Source organism: Stylophora pistillata, chromosome 4 (assembly GCF_964205215.1).
Source record: "Stylophora pistillata chromosome 4, jaStyPist1.2, whole genome shotgun sequence".
Classification (NCBI taxonomy): Eukaryota; Metazoa; Cnidaria; class Anthozoa; order Scleractinia; family Pocilloporidae; genus Stylophora; species Stylophora pistillata.
In genome coordinates this window covers 10,772,245-10,795,599 of record NC_142522.1, presented here as the reverse complement: position 1 = coordinate 10,795,599, position 23,355 = coordinate 10,772,245, and the positions used below count along the sequence as shown (strand labels likewise).

The 23,355-nt window shown below is 39.1% G+C and overlaps 3 protein-coding genes and 1 long non-coding RNA gene across 4 annotated transcripts in view; 3 read left to right on the top strand and 1 right to left on the bottom strand.

Annotated features, from left to right (window-relative positions):
- Positions 1-23,355, bottom strand: part of LOC148732464 (uncharacterized) — a 56,214-nt gene that overhangs the window by 31,638 nt on the left and 1,221 nt on the right. The window contains exon 2 of the long non-coding RNA XR_016000316.1: positions 14,955-15,090. This is a non-coding gene — a long non-coding RNA (uncharacterized LOC148732464). The remainder of the gene's footprint in view (positions 1-14,954; positions 15,091-23,355) is intronic.
- LOC111333065 (uncharacterized) lies at positions 704-5,646 on the top strand. Its single transcript, XM_088756155.1, has 2 exons — positions 704-5,403; positions 5,570-5,646. Exons 1-2 carry the CDS (start codon positions 813-815, stop codon positions 5,644-5,646), a joined length of 4,668 nt encoding a protein of 1,555 aa, XP_088612281.1. The 5' UTR covers positions 704-812.
- LOC111333064 (uncharacterized) lies at positions 5,593-11,954 on the top strand. Its single transcript, XM_022938586.2, has 3 exons — positions 5,593-9,479; positions 9,574-9,774; positions 9,929-11,954. The coding sequence occupies exons 1-3, from the start codon at positions 5,769-5,771 to the stop codon at positions 10,427-10,429; spliced, it is 4,413 nt and encodes a 1,470-aa protein (XP_022794321.2). The 5' UTR covers positions 5,593-5,768; the 3' UTR covers positions 10,430-11,954.
- On the top strand, positions 12,860-23,102 carry LOC111333044 (uncharacterized). Its single transcript, XM_022938568.2, has 4 exons — positions 12,860-13,015; positions 14,869-21,033; positions 21,380-21,532; positions 21,761-23,102. The coding sequence occupies exons 2-4, from the start codon at positions 14,884-14,886 to the stop codon at positions 21,878-21,880; spliced, it is 6,423 nt and encodes a 2,140-aa protein (XP_022794303.2). The 5' UTR covers positions 12,860-13,015; positions 14,869-14,883; the 3' UTR covers positions 21,881-23,102.

Here is a 23,355-nt window from a genome sequence, read left to right as displayed (position 1 = left end):
GTCGAGTAATTGTCAAGATGAAGAAAGTTTAACTCGAAACTTAAAAAAAGCCCAAGTTTTGCTTTGTGTTAAATGAACAAAGATTTCCAGGTAGCATTGTGGTTTTGTACTTACCTTCTTTTTTTGATAGGGTAATTAGTGACGCTAATGAATAATTTACCAATCTACCACAGAATTAAGGGAGAACCTTCTATTGACAAATATTTGGGCTATTAAAACACGACAAATGTCAACTTTGAACCAGTAGCTTTTCAATTACAAATAGTAGCAAATGTTGAAAAAAAAAACGGTTTAAAGCAAGCCGTGAGATCCAGTAGAGATGCACTGCAATTCTCTTAAAGCAACTTTTGAATTTTGCGATAAAATATAGACAGGACATGAAATTCCAATTGCCCAAAATCTCTCATTAAAGGTGGATTCTTTTAGATGATTTTCCCATTGATCTTTGTTTATCCAGAACCTGCAAAGTTGACTTAAAATCTTAAGGCACCCGCAAGCATTCATAACCATCGGAATAAAGACAGAAACAGTCGATATTTCAGTTAGCTTACGCAGCAACATATCAGCATTAAGCTGATGGCATGTTAATCTCCCCAAGGCATTAAAGAAATTTAACACTTCACCCTAGAAAAGGTCGCCGACGTTGACTCTCTTTCAACCTTTTTATGATTTATTACAATCCAAAATGGTGCGAGTAGGTGAATCGACGGTAGGGTAAACGCCCAGGCGAAGATCTAAACAAAGCAAAATCCATCCCAACTGCTGTGAATCTTTTTCTTGTGGTAGATATGTTTTAAAAACAACAGACGAAGATGGTAGACAAAACCTTACAGGTGATGCAAACCGAAAACAACCCTTCCGAACAAAATTTGCATGAAAAAGCATGCACGGAGACAGCGAGCTCAGCAAAAGAAGGACCCGTTACAATGGCATCTCAAGAAGTGTTTGAAATGGAAAGTCAAATGGTAGGAGGCCAGATTGAGATTCAAAACGGTGGATGCCTCGAGATGACGTCTGAGATGATAGGTGTAAATGTGGATTCTCAAATGCAATTTCAGATGATGAGCGAGCAACAGTTGGACTCAATGAACGGTGAAGGAATGACAGTCATAATGCAGTCACAGGTACTCGATGGACAGCTGTTCGACATTCAAAATGGGGTTCAGCATCAAGTAATAGACGGACAACAAGTAATGGTAGGAAATAATTCGGGGCAAATGCAAATGTCAATGTCATCGACGGGAGAATATGGCGGTCAAAATTTGCAGGTAGAGGGGAGCGTTATACAAGGACCAGAGATATTATACAGTCCAACGCAAGTAATAGAAATGACAGCAGAAGGGATGAATGGTTCAATAATACAATCCCAAGAGATTGCATTTGATAGCAGTAGCCAAATGATTAAAGTTGAAGGAATGTCCAGGGGACAAGGCGGAATGATGCAAGAAATGTCACCAGGAATCAATGAACAACAAATACAGATGCAGGAGATGTACGTGCAAGGAATGTCTTTGCAAGATATGTCAGTGACTATGGATGGAATGGCTATAGAAGGAATGTCTATGCAAGGAGTGGGTATCGAAGGAATGACGATGGAAGGAGAAAAGGCTATGGAAGGAATGACTATGCAAGAAATGTCTATGCAAAAAATTCCCCTGGAAATGCAAAGTCTGGAGATACAAAATCAAGAGATTGCATTTGAAGGAGGCGAAACCCAGGAACAGCAACTTGAGATGAGTGGGATGACAATACAAGGAATGACATCGGAGATGAATGGAGGAGAAATACAAACTCAAGAATTCTCAATGCAGGGAAAGGGAATGGTTCTACAAAGTCACGAAATAGCATTTATGGAAGGAGGGAGCGATCAGCAACTAGAGATGAGTACGATGACCATACAAGAAATGCCAGCAGTGGACGGTGAGTACCAAATTGGAATGAGTGAAATGACGATACAAGAGATTCCACTGGATATGGCTGGGGGAGAGACCCAGATACTGGAAATGTCAATACAGGAAATGCCTTTAGAAATGCAAAGTCAAGAAACAATACTTGTGGATAGTGAGTACCAAACTGGGATGAGCGAAATGACGATACAAGAAATATCACTGGATATGGCTGGAGGAGAAACCCAGATATTGGAAATGTCCATGCAAGAAATGCCTTTGGAGATGCAAAGTCTAGAAGTTTCCCTTGTAGAAGGGGGTGAGATTCAAGAACAGCAATTTCAGATGAATGAGATGACAATTCAAGAAATACCACTGGATAACACCGGAGGGGAGACTCAGATATTGGAAATGTCTATGCAGGAAATGCCACTGGAGATGCAAAGTCAAGAAGTTTCCTTTGTAGAAGGGGGCGAGATCCAAGAACAGCAGTTTGAGATGAATGAAATGACAATTCAAGAAATACCACTGGATAACACCGGAGGGGAGACTCAGATATTGGAAATGTCTATGCAGGAAATGCCACTGGAGATGCAAAGTCAAGGAGTTTCCTTTGTAGAAAGGGGCGAGATCCAAGAACAGCAGTTTGAGATGAATGAAATGACAATTCAAGAAGTACCACTGGATAACACCGGAGGGGAGACTCAGATATTGGAAATTTCTATGCAGGAAATGCCACTGGAGATGCAAAGTCAAGAAGTTTCCTTTGTAGAAGGGAGCGAGATCCAAGAACAGCAGTTTGAGATGAATGAAATGACAATTCAAGAAATACCACTGGATAACACCGGAGGGGAGACTCAGATATTGGAAATTTCTATGCAGGAAATGCCACTGGAGATGCAAAGTCAAGAAGTTTCCTTTGTAGAAGGGGGCGAGATCCAAGAACAGCAGTTTGAGATGAATGAAACGACAATTCAAGAAATACCACTGGATAACACCGGAGGGGAGACTCAGATATTGGAAATGTCTATGCAGGAAATGCCACTGGAGATGCAAAGTCAAGAAGTTTCTGCAGTAGAAGGGGGTGAAATCCAAGAACAACAGTTTGAGATGAATGAAATGACAATTCAAGAAATACCACTGGATAACACCGGAGGGGAGACTCAGATATTGGAAATGTCTATGCAGGAAATGTCACTGGAGATGCAAAGTCAAGAAGTTTCCTTTGTAGAAGGGGGCGAGATCCAAGAACAGCAGTTTGAGATGAATGAAATGACAATTCAAGACATACCACTGGATAACACCGGAGGGGAGACTCAGATATTGGAAATGTCTATGCAGGAAATGCCACTGGAGATGCAAAGTCAAGAAGTTTCCTTTGTAGAAGGGGGCGAGATCCAAGAACAGCAGTTTGAGATGAATGAAACGACAATTCAAGAAATACCACTGGATAACACCGGAGGGGAGACTCAGATATTGGAAATTTCTATGCAGGAAATGCCACTGGAGATGCAAAGTCAAGAAGTTTCCTTTGTAGAAGGGGGCGAGATCCAAGAACAGCAGTTTGAGATGAATGAAATGACAATTCAAGAAGTACCACTGGATAACACCGGAGGGGAGACTCCGATATTGGAAATGTCTATGCAGGAAATGCCACTGGAGATGCAAAGTCAAGAAGTTTCCTTTGTAGAAGGGGGCGAGATCCAAGAACAGCAGTTTGAGATGAATGAAACGACAATTCAAGAAATACCACTGGATAACACCGGAGGGGAGACTCAGATATTGGAAATGTCTATGCAGGAAATGCCACTGGAGATGCAAAGTCAAGAAGTTTCCTTTGTAGAAGGGGGCGAGATCCAAGAACAGCAGTTTGAGATGAATGAAACGACAATTCAAGAAATACCACTGGATAACACCGGAGGGGAGACTCAGATATTGGAAATTTCTATGCAGGAAATGCCACTGGAGATGCAAAGTCAAGAAGTTTCTGCAGTAGAAGGGGGTGAAATCCAAGAACAACAGTTTGAGATGAATGAAATGACAATTCATGAAATACCACTGGATATGACCGGAGGGGAAACTAAGATACTGGAAATGTCTATGCAGGCAATGCCACCGGAGATGCAAAGTCAAGAAGTTTCCGTAGTAGAGGGGGCCGAGATCCAAGAACGGCAGTTTGAGATGAATGAAATGACAATTCAAGAAGTGCCACTAGATATGACCGGAGGGGAAACTCAGATATTGGAAATGTCTATGAAGGAAATGCCTTTGGAGATGCAAAGTCAAGAAGTTTCCGTAGTAGAATGGGGCGAAATCCAAGAAGAGCAGTTTGAAATGGATGAAATGACAATTCAAGAAATACCACTGAATATGACCGAAGGGGAAACTAAAATATTGGAAATGTCTATGAGGGAAATGCCACTGGAGGTGCAAAGTCAAGAAGTTTCCATTGCAGAAGGGGGCGAGATACAAAAGCAGCAATTCGAGATGAGTGAAATGTCTATACAAGAAATGCCCTTGGAGATACAAAGTCAAGAAATTTCTGTTCTGGAAGGGGGCGAGATCGAAGGGCAGCAATCTGAGATGAGTGAAATGACCATACAAGAAATTCCGCTGGATATGGCTGGGGGAGACGTACCAACAAAAGAAATGTCTATGCAGGAAATGCCTTTGGAGATGCAAAACCAAGAAATTTCAGTTGTGGAAGGGGGTGAGATTCAAGAGCAGCAATTTGAGAAGAGCGAAATGACTATACAAGAAGTGCCACTGAATATGGCTGGAGAAGGCGTTCAGACTCATGAAATGTCTTTCCATCAGCTGCCAGTGGAGAGGCAAAGTCAAGAAGTTTTCTTTGTGGAAGGAGGAACAACGCAAGCAGAGCAGCTTGAAAGCACAATGCAAGAAAAGCCATTAGAAGAGGACGATGCCAGGAGAGTTACTGAAAGTCAGAAACAAGTTCAGTTGGATAATAGTCTCATTCAAGAGGAGCAGGCACCTGTGAAACAGACAACAGAAGCTGTTTCGAATATTGGAGAATCCAGCTGGAGTATAGAGGAAATAGGAACCTTAGAGGAACAAGAACCTGAGCAAAGTTGGAGCATGGACGTAGTTGGGACAATTGTTGACCATGAAAATGGCCATCGGTGGAGTACAGAAGAAGAAGGCATTATGACCCAAGAAATGATGTCAAAAGATAATAGTCAGAAAGTTGAAAAATCCGTCAAGAAGAAGAAACATAATCAAGCGAAATCTGAAGAGGTTCAGTCTATCGATGACGTTGCATCTGTTGTTGACAACAAAAAGAGCGAAGCAATGAAGTCTGACGAAGTTGATAAGAAGGTAATTGACAAAAAAACCACATCAGATCAAACTGAAGTAACACAGAAAGAGACCTGCGATCATAACATATTAATAGATCAATTCCTGGAAAGAATTACCAAACTTGAGAAAGAGAAAGAGTATTTAGAAGGACGTTACGACGAACTACGAAAAGAGAGAGAAACTTTGGTGATTTCAAGTAAGGATAGACTGCAAAGGACGGAGGATCATCATCATTGTTGCGATATCTTGAAAGACTATAGTAGCTTGATAGACTACATCACGACTCCGAGGGATGTCTCATCACAGGACTACAGTAGGGTGCAAGGTTATGATTTTACCCAGACTTGCGATGTCCATGAAAGTGTTAGAGAATTTAGTAGGAATTCAAATCAACTGTCAAATGACTGTGAGTATTATAAATCCAAGTGTGATCAAATAAAACGTGAAAAGGAACGCCTGGAGAGAGCTTATGAAAACGAAAAGAAGCAGAAAGAGGAGTTTGAAAGGGAATACCAAACTGAAAATGACGAAAAAGTTTACCTCGAAGAAAGGTATCAAGAAATGTTGGAGAACATAAATCGATTTGATGAAACCATCCGGTCCCTGAGACGTGACAATGAGTGCTTGCAAAGCAAACTAAACGAGTGGGCGTCATCTCAAGCTCGGACACACACACTGGACATGGGAATGTTGACAGTACAGCGAGATGACGATGATGAAGATCTTGCAGAATATAAGAAGAATATTCTTGCGTTAGAGAAAGAGAACAGAGAATTCAGGTCAATTCTAGACGTCTTAAGTAAGAAAAACGAGAGCCAAGAAAGCTTAAAGAACATCGAATTTGGACTAGCACGAGAAAATGAGTTTATCGAGTTAAAGCGTGAAAGAGTGAGGTTAGAGGGGAACATAAGAGAGTTGAAAAGAACAAACAAGCATCAACAGAATAGGTTAGAAGAAATAAGAAGAGAATCTTTAACAGAGATTTCTAAATTGAAAGATAAAATCCGAAAATTGGAATGGTCTCTAAAAGAAAACGAAAAAACCCTAGATGACAAGGAGGACGAGATATCTGGTCTGAAAAAGCGACATTCAGAAGAAATTTATGGCATTGAAATGAGACTGCAAAGTCAGATTTCAAACACACTACTGGTAAAGAACCAACAGAAGGATTTACAATCCAAAATAGAACGGCTGGAAGAAGAGAGGAACAGACTCAAAGAGGACTTAAGAAATTCATCTGTTGGTAGCAGGGATCGATATTCTGGCGCAGACTTGGAATACCAGGATATTCAAATGGTTCGTCAAAGGTACGAGGAAGAAAAGAGAAGCAAGATAAGGCTTGCTAACGACATGAAGTATCTGCTAGCTGATATCACGGACCTTAAAGAAAGAAACCACAGACTACAAGATGATTTCCTTCGAGAAAGAATGGAAATAAAAGCGATGATAGAGAAACAGGCCAATGAAATTACTCAGGAGTATCTGACACAGATCAGCAAATTGCAGAGGTCACTGATAGATGAAACTAAAAGAAGGCAAGAGGCCGAAGCTGGCAGAAATGGGCTGATATACAGCGAGGAAAATCATACCAGCTCTACAGGTGTTCAGACGGATATGAATTCCAGGTCTGGTCAAGGTAACAATGATTTCCAGGTGCAGCTAGCCAACGAGATTAGACGACGAGAAAACCTAGAAGTAGAGAATAAGAAACTTCTATATAAACTAAACGAAATTCTATCGGCTGATGCGAATCACAAAGGAATTGACCATGCTAATTTCAAAGGGGCCACTTTGAGAGGAAATCAAACACACAATGTAGGGTCTTCGATAAATAACCAAGAGAGTGTTAAAAAACGGCAAGAACTGCAGAGTGAAATAGATGATCTTCGAGATAAGCTAGAGGTATCGAAAAACGAAGCTAAGAAGAACAAAGAGCTCAAGAGGAAAAACGAAGATCTTGAGGAAGAGGTCACTCGAGTGACTCGAAAGCGAGATGAACTCTTAGCTGGCCAGAGAAACCTCACTCGCGAAGTTGACCATTTGTCTCGCACACTGGAAGATGTGGAAAGGCGAAACAGAAAGCTTTCTGAAGAAGCTGAACGATTCACGCGGAAGATTCAGGAACTTGAAGATTCATTCCTTCAAGAAAAGATAACATTGACAAGAAATTACGAAAATGAGAAGGCTAGAGCCGTAGAAGAAGTAACAAAAGCAAAAGAAGCTTGTGAGAGAAGACTTCAGGTGCAAACAGAAACAACAAGAAGGCTTGAGGAGAAAATACTACGCCTAGAAGGACAAATATCAGCAAGCGTTGGGACTCAAACGGGGGGCTCCCTCACTACACTCCCTTCGGATAATGGCGCTACAAAAGATCGTAGGAGTCGCATTACTCATTCACAAGACGAAAAATTAAAGGAAGAGGTGGAACATTTAGAGGCTATGTTAAAAGATGCAAACAAAAAGCATGCAGATGACCTCAAGAATCTTGAGGCACAAAAACGACGAATGTCAGAAGAGTTTGACAGAGAGAGACAGTCATTAGAAAAGTACTTTGAAAAAGAGAATAGAACTCTGAAACAAAGGCTGCAAGATGTTGAGTCGAGTATCCGTGGAGACGGTGTGGGGTTTATTGGCATAGAAGGAGAGAGTAGAGAACACAGTATTAGCAATTTAGGAAGGAGATCTCCTCCAAACATTGAAGGAACAAAAGATTTACCTCGATTTCAATCCAGGAACGAAATATACGGCAAGAAATCTAAAGAAAGTGAGTTTCAGCAAAAAGTCCAGGAGATGGAGAGAAGATATGATGAAGAGAAAAGGGATATTTTGAATCGAGCCTCAAGGGAGAAGGCAAAGTTAGAGGACGAAGTAAGAGAAGCTAAGGAGAAACTTACTAGTTATCGCCGTTTACTCGAGGACGAAATCGAAGACTTGAAAAGGAAGCACCGAAAAGAAATAGATATACTAAATGAAGAGCTATTAAAACAGAGGGCCGAATTCGAGGAAAGACTTCGTACGGCGGAGTGTACCGTATCAAGAGGCATGATCGGTGCGTCGACCATTTATGACAACTCAAATCATTTTGATCAGATTAACGAAACAAGAAGAGAAGATGGCCTTCAAGACAAAAAAAGTCCCAAAGCAATGGTTGGAACGTCGGGAACAAAGAGAGATCGATATGGCTTTCAAGAATTTGATAGAGCCTTTTCCCAAGAACCCGGGAATCCAAATGATGTGGGCGCTCGAGACGGAAAGTCAACTAAGATAACAAGCCAATATGGTTTTGAAGATGACAACAGAGTTGGAAGAGGAAGAAAAACTGTTGAAGATGGTATGGGAGGAAGAGCTGGTCTAGAAAATGAAACTATAGTGTACAGAGAAGAAACGAGAGATTATCAAAGCCAGTCGCAGAACGAAAAGAGAAAGTTTATGGAGGCAATACATTCTCTGACGCAGGAGGTTAACGCTCTTAAAAATGAAAAGAAAGAAATGAAGAATTGCTTCAAAAAAGAAATGGAAAAGCTGACAAAAGTCAACGATGTCGAAAAGAAAACCATTCGGGAAAGAGCAGAGAGAGATAAAGATGACGAAGTAACACGAGTAAAAGAAAATTATGAAGAAAAATTGGCCTCTGAACGAAAAAGACTGCAAGGAAACATTGATGAATTTCGACGAAAGATAGCATTAACAGAAAAAAAAGTCAGGGATATGGAAGCCCAACAACGGAACGAGAGAATGCGTTACCAGGAACAAAAAATGAATGCAGAAAAGAGCCTTATCCAAAGTCAAGATGAGTTAAAAATAAAACTGGAACGAGATTACAGAAAGATGCTGATCGATGAAAAACAAAAATTTGAGCAAACAATTAAAGGATTAACGACACAAATATCTTTCCTGCAAAATCAGAGGAAAGAAATTCAAGATAAGTTGCATAAGAACGATGTGGCAGCCAATGCTAGCGCAAAAACAGAGCAGGAGTCAAGAAGCAGGATGGTAATTCAGATGGAACACGAGTTCTTTGAGCGGGTGCAACGCGAGAAAAGGCCCCTGGAAGATAAAATTAAGGACCTTCAGCAAGAAATCAATAAGCTGAGGAGGGAAAAATCTGAACTGAGTGATGTTCTGGAGGGTGAAAAGCAAGAGCTTGAAAATGAGCGGGAGAAAATGCAAGCAGAGATGAAGAGAAAGCTCAGCAAAGCGAGAGAGGATATGGAGAGAAAGGCGAACGTTATAGGGAAGCATATGGTGGCAACACCTGTAAAAAGTGTCCTCGTAAGTAAATGTTAAACTGATTACTTATGTAAAGATGTATTTATGAAATGGTTTTATATGATCGTTGTACTAAAAGCCTGGCTCTTTTGAACAGGTTGGCTCCGAAACTTGTCATCATTGCGCTCAATCTGATGTTCGACAGTACAAGGAGCAAATCAACTTGGTGGAACAAAGGAATATGACTCTCAAAACCAAAACAGAGAGACTGGAGCGAGAGCTCAGAGTTATCGGTGACAGATTGAAAACTCTGGAAGTACGAAACAAGGATTTAGAAACTGCTAACAGGGAGGAAATGGTGAGAATGATATCCTTTTAATATTAAAAGTTTAGTTTTTTAAGTCAAATCAGATTCAGTTCCTTAGTTTGGTACCAGCTATGGACAAGAGGTACACTTCAATCATAAAGCCAACTGCTACCTTACTCATGAGAATCACTGAATTTGTTTACAGAGCTATGGCAAAGATGTATTCCGGTCAGGTTCTGGACGTTATGGAGAATCAGACATCCGCGGAGCCAACGACCTTTCAACTGGCTCAATGATTAGTGGCATGAGGACGGAAACCAGAATTTTTCAGCCAAACCTTTCTCCAAGACTGAGTTTGGCTAATGGCAGTTCTTTGTCGGGTTCAGGGCTATCCTATGGTGACATTCTTGATAAGGTTCGGTATACAATGCACACCACAGGAGGTATTTATGACGCTCTCAGGGGTCCAATGGCAAGCACAAGCGGAATGGTCAGCGGAGGGTTCCTTGGGGGTACAAGTTCTGCACTAAGGCATGGCAATCCAATAACAGGAGGCACGCTTAATCAATCGACGGTTTCTTCTCTGGGAATAAGAAATATCGAAGTTAGCAGTTCTCTCGGTAATGTAGGCGGAAATTTGATAGCTGAAGGAGTCGGAGGCGCCTCTTATGGCAGAGAAGGGAATCATTCACCGTCTGAACGGTAAAGATAGTGAAAACTCAACCAGAGGACTTAAGTCCAGGCTTTAGTGATCACAATGAGAGCAAATCTTTCTTTCAAGGACAATACAATGACAACTATTTTGAAATATAGGGCGTTGAGATAACTACAGGGGGTATTTTAAAGACCATAATTTATCCAGAATACATTGAACATCACAATCAGGAATTACCACGATGAAAAGAGTTCCCTTATGCTAATGTATCCTTCTTGGCCTTTCACAATCTATTATATAAACCCTATTAGTAATGTGCGGATTGCATGCTCAGTTACGTACCAAACTTCCTTAATTTTCAAAGTTGGCAAAGTAAAAGCTTTTGTTAATTACTAAGAAGCCGATTTTTTTATTTTTTAAAACGGGCACTTAAGAGATCATGTGATCAAACTGCCTCAGTTTGTTATTTTAGTTTCGTTAAGCAATAGTAAGAGATGCATTTGGTTAGTTAAATGCATTAAGCTTTTATAAGTTACAACATGCTCTGGTACCTTTCGTTCTAAATCTTAGTCACGGATATCGTGATTTTGTGTATCCTCTATGAGCTTAAATTTATTTTCTAGGAATTGTTTTTGACATGTTGATACTGTATATATCAAAGAAAGTATCATTCCTTTGTCAGGTCCAGTTTTTTTTAACCTTTTTGCAGGATTCGAATTGCAAATAATTAGATTGGGCACTTTGATTTTCTCTTGGAGGGATCGATACTTTTATTCTTCATATTTTTTATTATTGATTTCTACTTTAAAGGATAGGTTAAGTCGACGTTTGCACGAGACACATGTAGGGTTAAAAGTGATATCAGTTTCACTTATCATGTAATCAAATTTTATTTATGTCTGAATTAATGAGACGTTGTTGGAGCTGTAAAATCGTTAACAAATTTTCCTTCAGATACAGGGGTCACTTTGAGGGGTTTTTAATAGCCGTGTTGAATGCTTCAGTGAAGCACACAGTAGCTTTTAGCGAGCAAAGGAAAAAGATCAAATAAAGGGGCTTTGATCTTATACAGTGTGAGTTTTACATGTAGTGAAGATAATTTTTTTACTCATCACCAGCAAGAAATAGGAATTCTTTACGTGGGCTGGTAATTTCGGCGTACTAATAGTAGAATTTAGCATTCTTTGCATTTTATTTCAGTTTATTAGCATTCCCTCGGGAATACGTTTTGTTTTTCTTTCCCGCGTTCGGTATAATTTACATGTTGTTAATATTCTAGCTTTTTAATTTCATCGTTGATTTCACCATGATTTCACCGAGAGAACATCTGGTTTAGAGTTGCCTTTTTTGGCGGCCTACAGCGCCGATACAATGTAAGTTCCTAGTTATTAGGTTCATCGCGTTCGCTTTAGCCGCCTTTCAGTTTTATATTTCTGAATTTTGTAAACTTGTATTTTTGTTGGTTCTTCATTAGTTCAAACCTCTCCCTCCGATCGAGCGTATGAAATCATTGCTGTAAGCGGCCACGTAAGGACACGCCTTTTGGCAGTAACACTAATAAAGCATTTCAATAATCCTCCTGGAGCTAGGAAGATTTAAAGGTGCAAAATCAAAGTTTGTCTTTAACTCGATCTACACATCAATTAACACCCCCCTCCACTGGGTAAGGCTCAATGCCATAAAATTTGCATCGACACATGGACTGGAAGACCTTCATTTTATTCAATAAGTACGTCATTTGTCACGATCTTCATAAAAGCAGGAACTATTCAATCAGCTTGACTTCAGAACACTTTTTTGTTTCCTTCCTTCATAGCATCTTTAATGCATTGGAGAGGAGCCAGCATGACATTAACATTTTGCTGGTGCATAATTAGACCAAACCGCAAAACCACCCGAGTCCTAAATTCCTAAACCAACACCGCTTTTTAAAGTAGAATAAGTTCGCTCAACCTGGTGAAAAAAATTGCAGGACACGTTACGAAACAAGGCCATGGTAATTCTTAAAGAATTGACTACATGCCACCAAACGGATAACGGTAATTGAGGTTTTCCCTTTGTAAAATCCCGGGAGATTTGTGGTTTTACGTAGCATTTATATCCCACGGCTTTGGAGCAAATTGCATAAAAATGAAAAATGGCAGCTTATTTGTAGTTTTCCTGTTTTTTAAAATGGTTTGAGGGTAAAATCATAATTTCTCAGCAACAAGTCCCCACCCCCCTCCAAAAAAAGATTATTTTCTTCATTAGTTTGACGGGTAAAGCTTTGATTTAAGGTTACATTTCAAATTTATTTTTTTAATGCAATTTTAAATTACTGACATTATTGATGAGGGAAGATACATCTCCGCGTGACCTGCTAAATGGGAAATGCAAATCCATTTGACGTGACAAAACCAACTTCTCTGATTGGATTTCGCCATGGTTGACAATATTTTACTTAACCAACTGTTTACATCCTAGAGAAAATCGGTCTATGTGCCAGAACATAGAAATTCTTCGAACTGTCAACTAAGAAACGAAAGCTTTATCGTTGCAGACGAATCTGACTTAGTCCTTGTACAGAATATGTAGTTATTGTGTGCAGAACATTTTTTGAAAAGTCAAACTTCATAGAGTTCAGGAAACGAAATTCAGGTAGGTTTGCAAAATTATGATAAACGTTCGTTACGAAACTCCTTTGCACAATAATATTGGCAGCTGCTCTTTGCGCTAAGATGGATATGAACAACAGAAAAATACATGAAGGACATGCTTTCTGTACCAGAAAATTGGTGAACTGTCAGTCTTACACTTTTCATCAATCAAAAACTTGGATATTCAAAGTATTTCTCACTATCGGCGCTACCGTTTTGATAAGAGCTCTTAAATCTTTTTTATGTTAAAAATTGATGTGTTAATTCATTAGCTGGCAAAATTTTACAGACAGCAACAAGGCTTCATCTTTTACTTGTGAAATTCAAATTTGTGAGTATTTTCATTTTTCTTCCTCAATCCAAAAAAATTTACAATTTAACATTAAGATTTTATTAGAAACATATAAAGTGACAGTTTAAAAATAACTCCAGTCTAATTTTTACTTAAACTGGGTAATTATACCCAAAATTTGTTCTTGGCTGTTTTTCTTTGGTGTTTAAAACTAATATAGCAAGGTATATATTAAAGATTTAACCACAATCATCCAAATTCGCAGTTTTGTGCTTAAATTAGATTCGATTTGACTCTTTGGAGGCAAAATTCCGAAACCGTTTTCCTTTAGTAAATTAAGCCTAGCCCCTCGGAATAACTTGCAAGGACTTGGAAAGGAAACTTGACCAAAAAACAAGTACTTCTTACTGATCGTGGTCGAGGTACAATCTGTAAATTATGAACCAAGTGCGAGCCCCTAAAGCGAGCGGGTCCTAAATGGAAACAGGAGAAAAATGAGCAAAGATCTATAACTTACACAACACACTTAAAAACGAGGAAACAAGACAGTTTCTCTTTTCTCCGTGTCTGTGGAGTTTGCTTTAGAAAATGACGGAATAAAACGATTTCTAACAAGACGAAAAGAAGTCTACACGAAAACGCGCCAAATCGATTTCATCGTTAAGTCCTTCACAATTAAGTTTTAATCAACTCATGATCTTAAGAGTACAAAACATTCAATATTTCAATTTGTCACTAGTTCCCAGCGATTGGCGATAGATAGCGAGAGACTTAAGCGACTGAAAAAAGTAGCCTTGAACTGGGGCGGCCCGCATAGCGTAGCGCGGCACGCATAGCGTAGCGCGGCACGCATAGCGTAGCGCGGCACGCATAGCGTAGCGCGGCACGCAAAATTGATCAATCACAACGCACGCATCAACTGAGAAATAATGATTACAGCCAAGCTCAATGTTTAATTGGTTCAATTATCTCCCACTACGTCTTTGGCATACATTTCCAAATTAATTTGACATCGATTAAAAGCAATTTACAAAGGTAATACTGGACTCCTTTGATTCTGATTTACTTCGCTTTACCATTGTTCTAGAAAACTCGCACCACTCTCCTAACTAGTCACGTTCAGAACTTAGATCAACCACTAAATGGTGAGTTGGATTATCCCGGGCTTCAAGCAAAATGTTCGCGTTTATTTTAAGTTTTCACTGGCTTCTTCTGATTTTTTTTGTTTTTTGTTCTGATTTGCCTTCGTGATTATCTTGGATTTAAGTTTATGACATGCACCCAAAAAGCAAAACAAAACATTAACTACGATGAAAACGTTGCACCAAGACCTTGTTGAAAATACATAGAGAACACACCCGTGTCATAATTTAGCAATCATTGTCAGCATGTTTGTATGAAATACCATTTCTTCACAACCTTTAGTTTTCAAAAAACAACAAATTTTCTTTAACTCATACAATAAAACTCGTTTGTTATAAAATAGATTAGTGATAGAATGTGTAGGTAATCTAAACAAGACAAGAGCGTTAAAGATTATTTATGTGTCCTTATTAAATTAGGAGAATATCACAGACATGTCCGTGGTCGAAATCAATGAGTCCCAAGCCATAGATGGTTGGGGAAGTCCTTATTATGTTGAACCTACTTCATATTCCATGGTTACCAATGAAATTCCAATGGAGGGCCAAGGAGGAAGTTGGAGCATGGAAGTCGTAGGAACAATTCCAACGGACCAAAATAACAATGCGGAAATCGAGTCTCTTAATCAACGAATTCTGGTGCTGGAAGAGGAAAAGAAAAGTATCAATAATATGTATCAAAAAACGGTCACGGATTACGAACTATCGAAAACAAAAATGATGCAAGAATACGAGACAAAGATCGGGCAACTCAAAATCGAGCGTGATAACTGGCAAAAAAAGTACAACGAGTCTCAAAGAGAAGTGCAAAGACTTAAGCAAAAAATGTCCGCCATGGAAATAGAAAATCTTCGTATGATTGAAGACTTGAAGAGGGAGCTTTCAAACAAATGCAAGGTGGAGAAGGCTGAAATGGAAACCAGGTTTTCCACTGAAAAAGATGAAATGCAAGATAACTTTGAAGAACAAATACAGATGCTTCGAGCAGAAAACGAGGGACTGCTGCAGACGCATCAGAAGAGCACGAAAGAGTATGAGATGAAGATTGTACAAATTCAGCAGGAGTATGAGGTGAAACTAGGACAGCTTAAACTCGACATAGAAAAACTTGCGAAGAAGAATACCAACCTCAGCACACAAGTGACCACATGGCGCGAAAAATGTTCATCTCTTGAGAAACAATACGAAGAAATGTTAGCAAACCTGAGGATCGAGTTGACAGAAAAATGCCAAGTTGAAAAGGGTGAGATGGAAGCTGCCTTCACTAAAGAGAAAGAATCCATGATGGAAATTCACCAAAAAGCCCTGGATGAATACGAAGCGAAAATAACTTCAATCTCTGAACAATACGAGGAACAGTTAGCGCAGCTCAAAGCGCAGAAGCAAAAATTTGAAACAAGCTACAATGGTTCTTTGGAGGAAATTAGAGAGCTGAAGAAAAAATTGAACGAGTTAGAGGAAAGCTACGAGCTACAGATGAAGGAGCTCCAAGATAAGCTAAAGATGGAATACCTACAGAAAGAAAATGCCATGGAAAGTGAATTTGATACAGACAAGCAAGACCTGATAAACAAGTACAAGAAACTTGTACAACATGGTGAGATGAAAATACAGGAAATTCGAAAAGAAAACAAAGTGATTGTTTCGAAGCTGGAGGTAGAGAAAATACAGCTAATAGAGAAACATGCCGCTGAAATTCAGACATGGCAGGAAAAGGTTAACTCCCTTGAACAGAAGTACAAAGACCAAATGAAAGCTATGGAGCAGGAGCTGCGTGAAAAGTATGAAAAGGAAAAGACTGAATTTGAAGACAACTTCTTGAAAGAGAAAGAAGAAGTGATTGAAAGCCATAAGACCACGATTCAGAGTTATGAAACAAAATTGACAAGCACTCAACAAGAATATGAAGTGAAGATCGCTCAAATGGAAAAAGAGATAGAAAGGCTCGAAGAGACCAACAAGAAGAACATGGAAAAAATGGAGCAAGAAATTTTACTTTTGAAACAGGGTCACGAGAAACAGCTTAAAGAGGTCAAAGATGAGATGACAGAAAAATGCAATAAGGAAAAAAGTGAAATGGAGGAGAAATTTTTCAAAGAGAAAAACAGTTTGGATGAGTCCCACAAGACTGTAGTAACAGAGTATGAAGAAAAGATAACTAGTCTCCAAGAAGAATTTGATGCAAAAAGCGATGAGATGGAAAATGAACTGAGGAGCCTAAAGGAGTCACATCAAAAAGTTCTTGAGGCACTAAGACAAGAAATATCTGAGTTGGAGAGGAAGCATAAATTAAATACCAAGGAGCTTAAGGAGGAAATGACGGCTAAGTTCGAAAAGGAAAAGGAAGAATTAGAGTCAAGATTTTTAAAGCAGATAGAGGAGCTAAAGGTGTCCAATGCAAACACAGTTAAATCGTATGAAGAACAAATAACTGGAATCAAAGAAAAGTACGAGAAGAAATTGACAGATTTAGAGGCTGCCATGAATAGTCTCGAACAGAAGTATAAAGAAAAGATTCAAGGGCTGAGAGAGGAATTGTCAAGTAGCGTGGAAAAGTATGAACAGCTTGTTAAAGAAACGAAGAAAGAACTTCGACAAAAATATGAGAAGGAAAAAGACGAGATGGATAAGGAATATGCTGATGAGAAATCCAAGCTAACAGAAAGTCACGAACAAACTGTGGCTGATTACGAAAAGAAGATAGCCGATATGCAAGAGGAGATGGCTTTAAAGTTAGAAAAACTAAAAGAGGAAAAAGTGTCCTTGAACGAAGCTCACAGCCAAAAGGAAGATGAATTGACTAAAAAATGTGCGACAATAGAAGAGACTTACAAATTAAAAATCAAAGAAATTAAAACTTCTCTAAAAGAGAAATGTGAAACGGAGAAGAGCGAGCTTGAGGCAAACTTTGACCAAGAAAAGCAACAGCTCATCGAGAGACAGAGTGAGATTGTTAAAAAGTACGAGGTTAAGATAACAGATCTGCTGCAAGATTTTGAGAAAAGAAATTCTCGTTTTACAGCCGAAAAAGAGAAACTCGAATCGCAGAAAAAGAAACTACAGACACAGCTGGACAAACTCCGCAAAGAAATGTTAAAATTAAGAGAGCAGTACGAAACGACTCTGAAAACTACAAAGGAGGAAATGGCTGACAAGATGAAAAGAGAGAATGCAGAATTGGGAAAGCAATTAAAAAAGGAAATGGACATTTTGAAGACACAACATGCTAAGAAGTTACAGCAAACAAAAACCGAGAAAGAGTCTATAATATCTAAATTAGAGCAAACAGTAAGAGATCTGGAGACCAAAATAAAGGACTTGCAAAACCAGTATGATCAGAAGACAGCTGAGCAAACGAGAGAAAACGACAGATTAGCAGAGAAGTGCCAGAATCTAGACAGAAAGATTACAGAGGAGAACACCAGGCATAGAACAGAGACAGCCGAACTAAAAGAAGAAATAAAGAAACGTGAGAAGTGGATGGAAGAAAGCAAGAACAGAAGTGAAGAAGAGGTAGATAAAATGAAGGAAATTATTGCGCAAATGAAGGGGGACCTGGATCTTAAAAGCGTTCATGTGGCAACAATGGAGAAGGAGCTAGATCGAGTTCAAAACAATCTTAGGGAAAGTCAAGATGAGTTTACCTTACAGACAGCTTCATTTAAAAAAAAAATTAGCGGGTTAGAAAGTGAAAAGAGGGGTTTGTTGAGCCGTATACAAAGTCTTGAAGTTTCAAAGAGAGACACAATAGCTAATTATGATGAAAGAATCGTTAGAGAACGGAAAGAAATTGAATTGAGATACATGTCACAGGTATCAAAGCTACAGGATTCACTCACCAAAGAGACCCAGGAGAAAGACAAGCTTAACCAAGAAATCCAGGAGCTTCTGAGGGAAGTGACAAACTGGAAGACAAAATACAGCAATGCAGAGGAAGAATACAACAACAACATGGAAGATTTGAAGAGCAGTCATGAAAAGGACATTCATGACCACAAAAGCGGATATGAAGATGACTTAGCCGATGTGAATAAGCAATTGGAGGGAAAGGATTTAGCCGTTGCGACGCTGGAAAAAGGAAAGCAAGAGCTTACTATGGTGGTAAACGAGCTAACTATCACAGTAGCAAGACTTGAGGAGGAAGCTTCCAGGCAAAACCTTGAATGGGAGAAAGATACCCTCGCAATGAAAAACAAAATTGAGATGCTTGAAGATGAAAACAGAAAATTAAACAATGAATCGGAACGATTACGCTTGAAATTAGAAGATGCTGAAAGACTTCTCAGCGAAACTGAAGAGCAAAATGAAGCAACCATAAAAGACCTTAATACGAAGATTGAAGAATACGAGACAAAGATAAAAGCGTCTTTGGAGGTTGAGACAGCAAATCGTGAGATGCTTAACGAACTATCTCGCCTACGATCTCAACTTGAGAGTAAGACAGCCAAGGAAAGCAAACTGAACCAGGAGAATGGCGCCTTAATATTAAAAATAACAGAGTTGGAGTACCTTAATAGAAGAATTACCGAAGATCTAGCAACAATGGCTAAAAAATGTTCAGATTCAGAGGAAGAATATAAAGTGGAGTTTGAGCAGTTGAAAGAAAGGCACGAAATGGAGAGAGAAAAATACATCAGTGAAAAAGATAGGGCAACAGTTGAAGTGCACAGATTACAAAAGATCATGAGTGAGCTAGAGAGTACAATCAGACGCTTAAAGGACTCGGCCGAGTCAGCTAATGAGGAGAAAAAGAGAAACGAAGATCGTTTTAGCATTGAATTTCACGGTTTACTAGAAAAATACGAAAGTGAAAGGAAGAGGGCCGAGACGTTGAGGGAGGAACTCCAGCAGAAGACACACACTTTTGAGGAAAAGAACAGAGAGTCCAAACGAAAAATGGAAGAAGCCAGCTATAGACATCGAGATGAAAAAGAAAAACTCTTAAAAGAAAAGAAAACTTTAGAGGAGAGTTATGAGAAGCAGCTAAAGGATCTGAAAGAAGAAACAACCAGCGAGAGGGAGATTTGTGAAAGGAAACTAAGTCAACTTGAGCAAACATACAAGCACGAGATCAATACGGTTCGTTATGAACGCGAGCAGTACTTTAGAGAAGTAAGCAGTAAGGAAATAGAGAAGACCCGTAAGGAACTGGAAAAGGAGAAGAATGACCTGCAGCACGAATTCCTAGCGGAAAAGAAACAACTAATTGAAGACTATAATAAGAGGATTCAAGACGAGAACAGGAGGTTTACTCAGGGCGAAGAGAAGTATAAATCTGAAGTAGAAACGCTCACAAGGGCCAAGTTGGAGATGGAGAGGAAGATATACGATCTGGAGAGGACGATTGAAAGGACCAAAGAACAACTGACGTACCGCTTCACCGAAGAACGTCGTAAGATAGAGTACAAGCTAGAAATGGAGTTGAGGGAAGCCAGGGAAAAACACAGAATAGAACTCATAGAACGTTCGCAAACCGATATGCTGGATATGGAAGCCAAATTTAAAACTGAGAGGGAAGAATTTGAAGAGAAAATCCGTCTTGACTACCAAGCTAAAATAACAAAAGAAGTATCAACTCGGGAAAAGCAACAGCAGGATTCTTTCCAGAAACTAGAGGCTGAATTTCGTGCAGAGAAGGAACGATTGCTGGAGGCGGAAAGAAAATTGAGGATGCAAAACGAACTGTTGTTAAGGGAAAAGGAATCCTGGCTTCAGCAAAGTCAGAGGGACAAAGATGAAATGTCCGGAAAATTGGAACATGAAAAAGAATTGCTAAATGTTACCTTGGAGGCTATGTCTAGGGAGCTTTCCAAGATGAGAGAGGAAAAGAATTGTCTTTCCGAATCCTTCAAGAAAGAAAAACGAGAGCTAGAGAAGAAGTATGAAACAGAAATGACAGAGTGGAGAAACAAGGTCGATAAGGGAAAGCAAGAAATGGTGACCCGACTCCGAGAAGAGAACAGACAGGCAGTTCAAGCTAACCAAAGATCGGCAGACGCAACTATAGCTGTGCTCAAAGAAAAATTAGCCAAAGCAGAAAGGAAGATCGTGGAAGCAGAGGAAAGCTTTAAGAAGGAGAAGAGTAAGTTGGAACATCAATTTGAGCACGAGAAAATGGAAATAGAGCAACGAACTCAAAGGATCACACAGGAATTGAAGGTCTTCCTGGAACAAGAGTTTTACAAAAGATCACAAGACGAAAGGAAGATTTATGAGAACACCTTGTCAAACCTACGAAGCGAAATACTAGAACTTCAGGAAGGCAAGAGTAGACTAGAACGAGCTTTACTGGAACAGCAGATGATCGCGCATAGCCTCGGGAGAGACGTCAGTTCACTGAGGAGTGAGACGCAGCTGTCAAGTCCTAGACAACGGGAACTAAGTCTCCTAGAGCGAGAACTTCAAGAGTTACGACACAAAAACGAAAAGTTGAAAATTGCAACGAAAGAAGCTCAGTTTTATAACAATGAGCTTGTACAGTGGGAGAGTGGAAAGAATTGTCCAGTTTTGAAAACTGCTCAAGAAATGACGCCCACGGCCTCGTCAGCCTTACAGTTTCCCATGGTTTACAGTGGAGAACGAAGGGTAAGAAAACGCAAATTGTTGCACTGTCATGTTATAAAGCCATATGAAGCAGCCTATTTTTAGGAAACTATTAACAAAAAGTGCAGAATTGTGCTTTTTTAACACTGGTAATTGTAGGCAGAAGGAGCTAAAACTGAGCATTGATGAGTGAAAGTGACTCGAATAGAAGCTGAGTTCCTCTAGCTAGAGTTCAAAGGAAACAAAACATAAGATAGGTAACTTGATTTGTAAGAGAGGAAGTTTTAAAGCCGAAGGAACCAGTTAAAAATATAGGTTCCCAGTTACACTATGCAATGAACGTGCTTACATGCGTTTTGAATTAATCGATGTCATTATTTTCCTGAAGTCATCGAAGGTCTCTAACGAAGGCACAGCCCGAATCCTTGAGCAAAGAGGCCAAACGTTTCAATCAAACAACGGTCGTCTCGAAAAAGAATTGGAGAAACTGGGAGAAAAGCTAGGGGATTTAGAGGAAAGAAAAGCTGATCTCATGCCAGAGGTGAGGTTGAAATAACTGAACAAATATTAATGAAAGCGCATGGCCGCTTATCTCCAATTGTAACTGTTGGCTGTAAAGAAGAACTGTTTATCTTTGGTGTCTAAGACCCCTAAAATCCTTTTCTTGATTATTTGTCTACGTTAAAACAGGGTCACTGAGAATAGGTGTGTGTGCGTGATAAGAGGTTCTTAATCATCAGCAATCTTAACTTTAAGAAATTTTTAACAGGTTGAAGATGTCACAGCTAATTCAGGAGAAAATTCCGAAGTAACAAATACAGCGCGATTTTACAGTGGCAGCACTACCTACATGGCCAGCAATTCTACGCCTGGACCTAATTACTATTAGATAAGAAGAGTAGAGCACATGTTAGGTCAAAAATAGGTTTAGAAGGTCGCGTCGAATTGTACGGTTTTTTCTTTCAGACGATTTTGTCTTTTGGAGGGGGAAATCTTTTAACCTTATCAGTTTTAGTCTCACAATAGATCAGACTTCGTAGATGTTTCAAGGAAACATACACTATCTATTATTGCTTTATATGCAGTAGGTATCAATTTGAAGCAAATTACCGAGTGAAACGTCAATTAGAGAGTTAATAGAAATCCTCGATTTTAATTTGGAGGGTTTCGCTCTTTAAAGATTTAAACACTTGTTCTAAAGCAAGACTTTTCCACACAGGAAATTAACTTGGCATCGTCGAGGTGCGATAAATACTGTGTATGGGTTTAAGAGCCGAACAAAATGCGTCAGTTAGAGCTTTAAAACTGAGAAGACTAAGGTAACGAAATTTTACTGAGTTGTTACAATTGTCAATTATTCTAAGAATTGGAAATTTTCCATTTTGTTTCATCGCGATTTTAATATTTGCGATATCTATCATTTTAGATTAACGAGAGTTAAGCCACGATAGGTTTTGGGTATTGTTTATTGTATTTTCTTCCAGTGCACTTGTCTTTTTTGAGAATTGGCTTTGATGTACTTGAAGCTGTTTATAAAATGTACTGGTAGTTTACTGGGGGTGGATGGATAGTAATGGTAATTGGTATAAAAAGCTTTCGGGACTACGCACGATACTTCTCCTTTCAACTCTGTAGTCTTTAATAAATCATAATCAATTGATGAGTAACCTAACTTTTATTTCGCTAGAAATATTTACATTAACACAGCTCTTTAGGTGGCTGAATGTTACCGGTCTATAAAGTTTACCAGTAATTTGAGGGTGTAAGAAAATTAGTGGAAACTGGTGTGTAAGCCATAAAATACTATTGACTCTAGGATGTTTTTCTTTCGGTATTTGGTGTTCTAAAATTAATCATATCGACTTTATTTCGCTAGAAACACTTTCATTGATATAGCTCTTTAAGTAGCTCAACAGTATCGTTTTCTTTTCTGGGAGAAATAGAAACGGTCAACTAATTTCTGTGAAATACGTAAGTTACGAAAAAAACAAGTCCGCTACATTATGTACTTTTTCGATCGAGGACATTTCACTATCAAAAGTGAAGGGATTTTTTTCTTTGTCGGGGGCTATTGATTAATTTTACGTAATAAAAGCACTTTCTTTGTGTCACTGCCTTCTTTCTGTTTGAAGTAAGGGGTTTAGTCTATGCGTGACACCTGTTTTTAATCTCTTAGTGATACAAATACCAAAGATATATAAAAAAGATGTTTCTTTGCATCTATCCATCCTGTTACCGCTCAACGATCGAATCCCTTTTTGTTGCAAGTAGATGAAAGGTCGCCTGAAAAATTTCTACAAGAAAGTTCGAATTGTTGCTGATTGTCGTTGGTGCTGAAAGTACGCGTGTATTGATGAAGCCAAC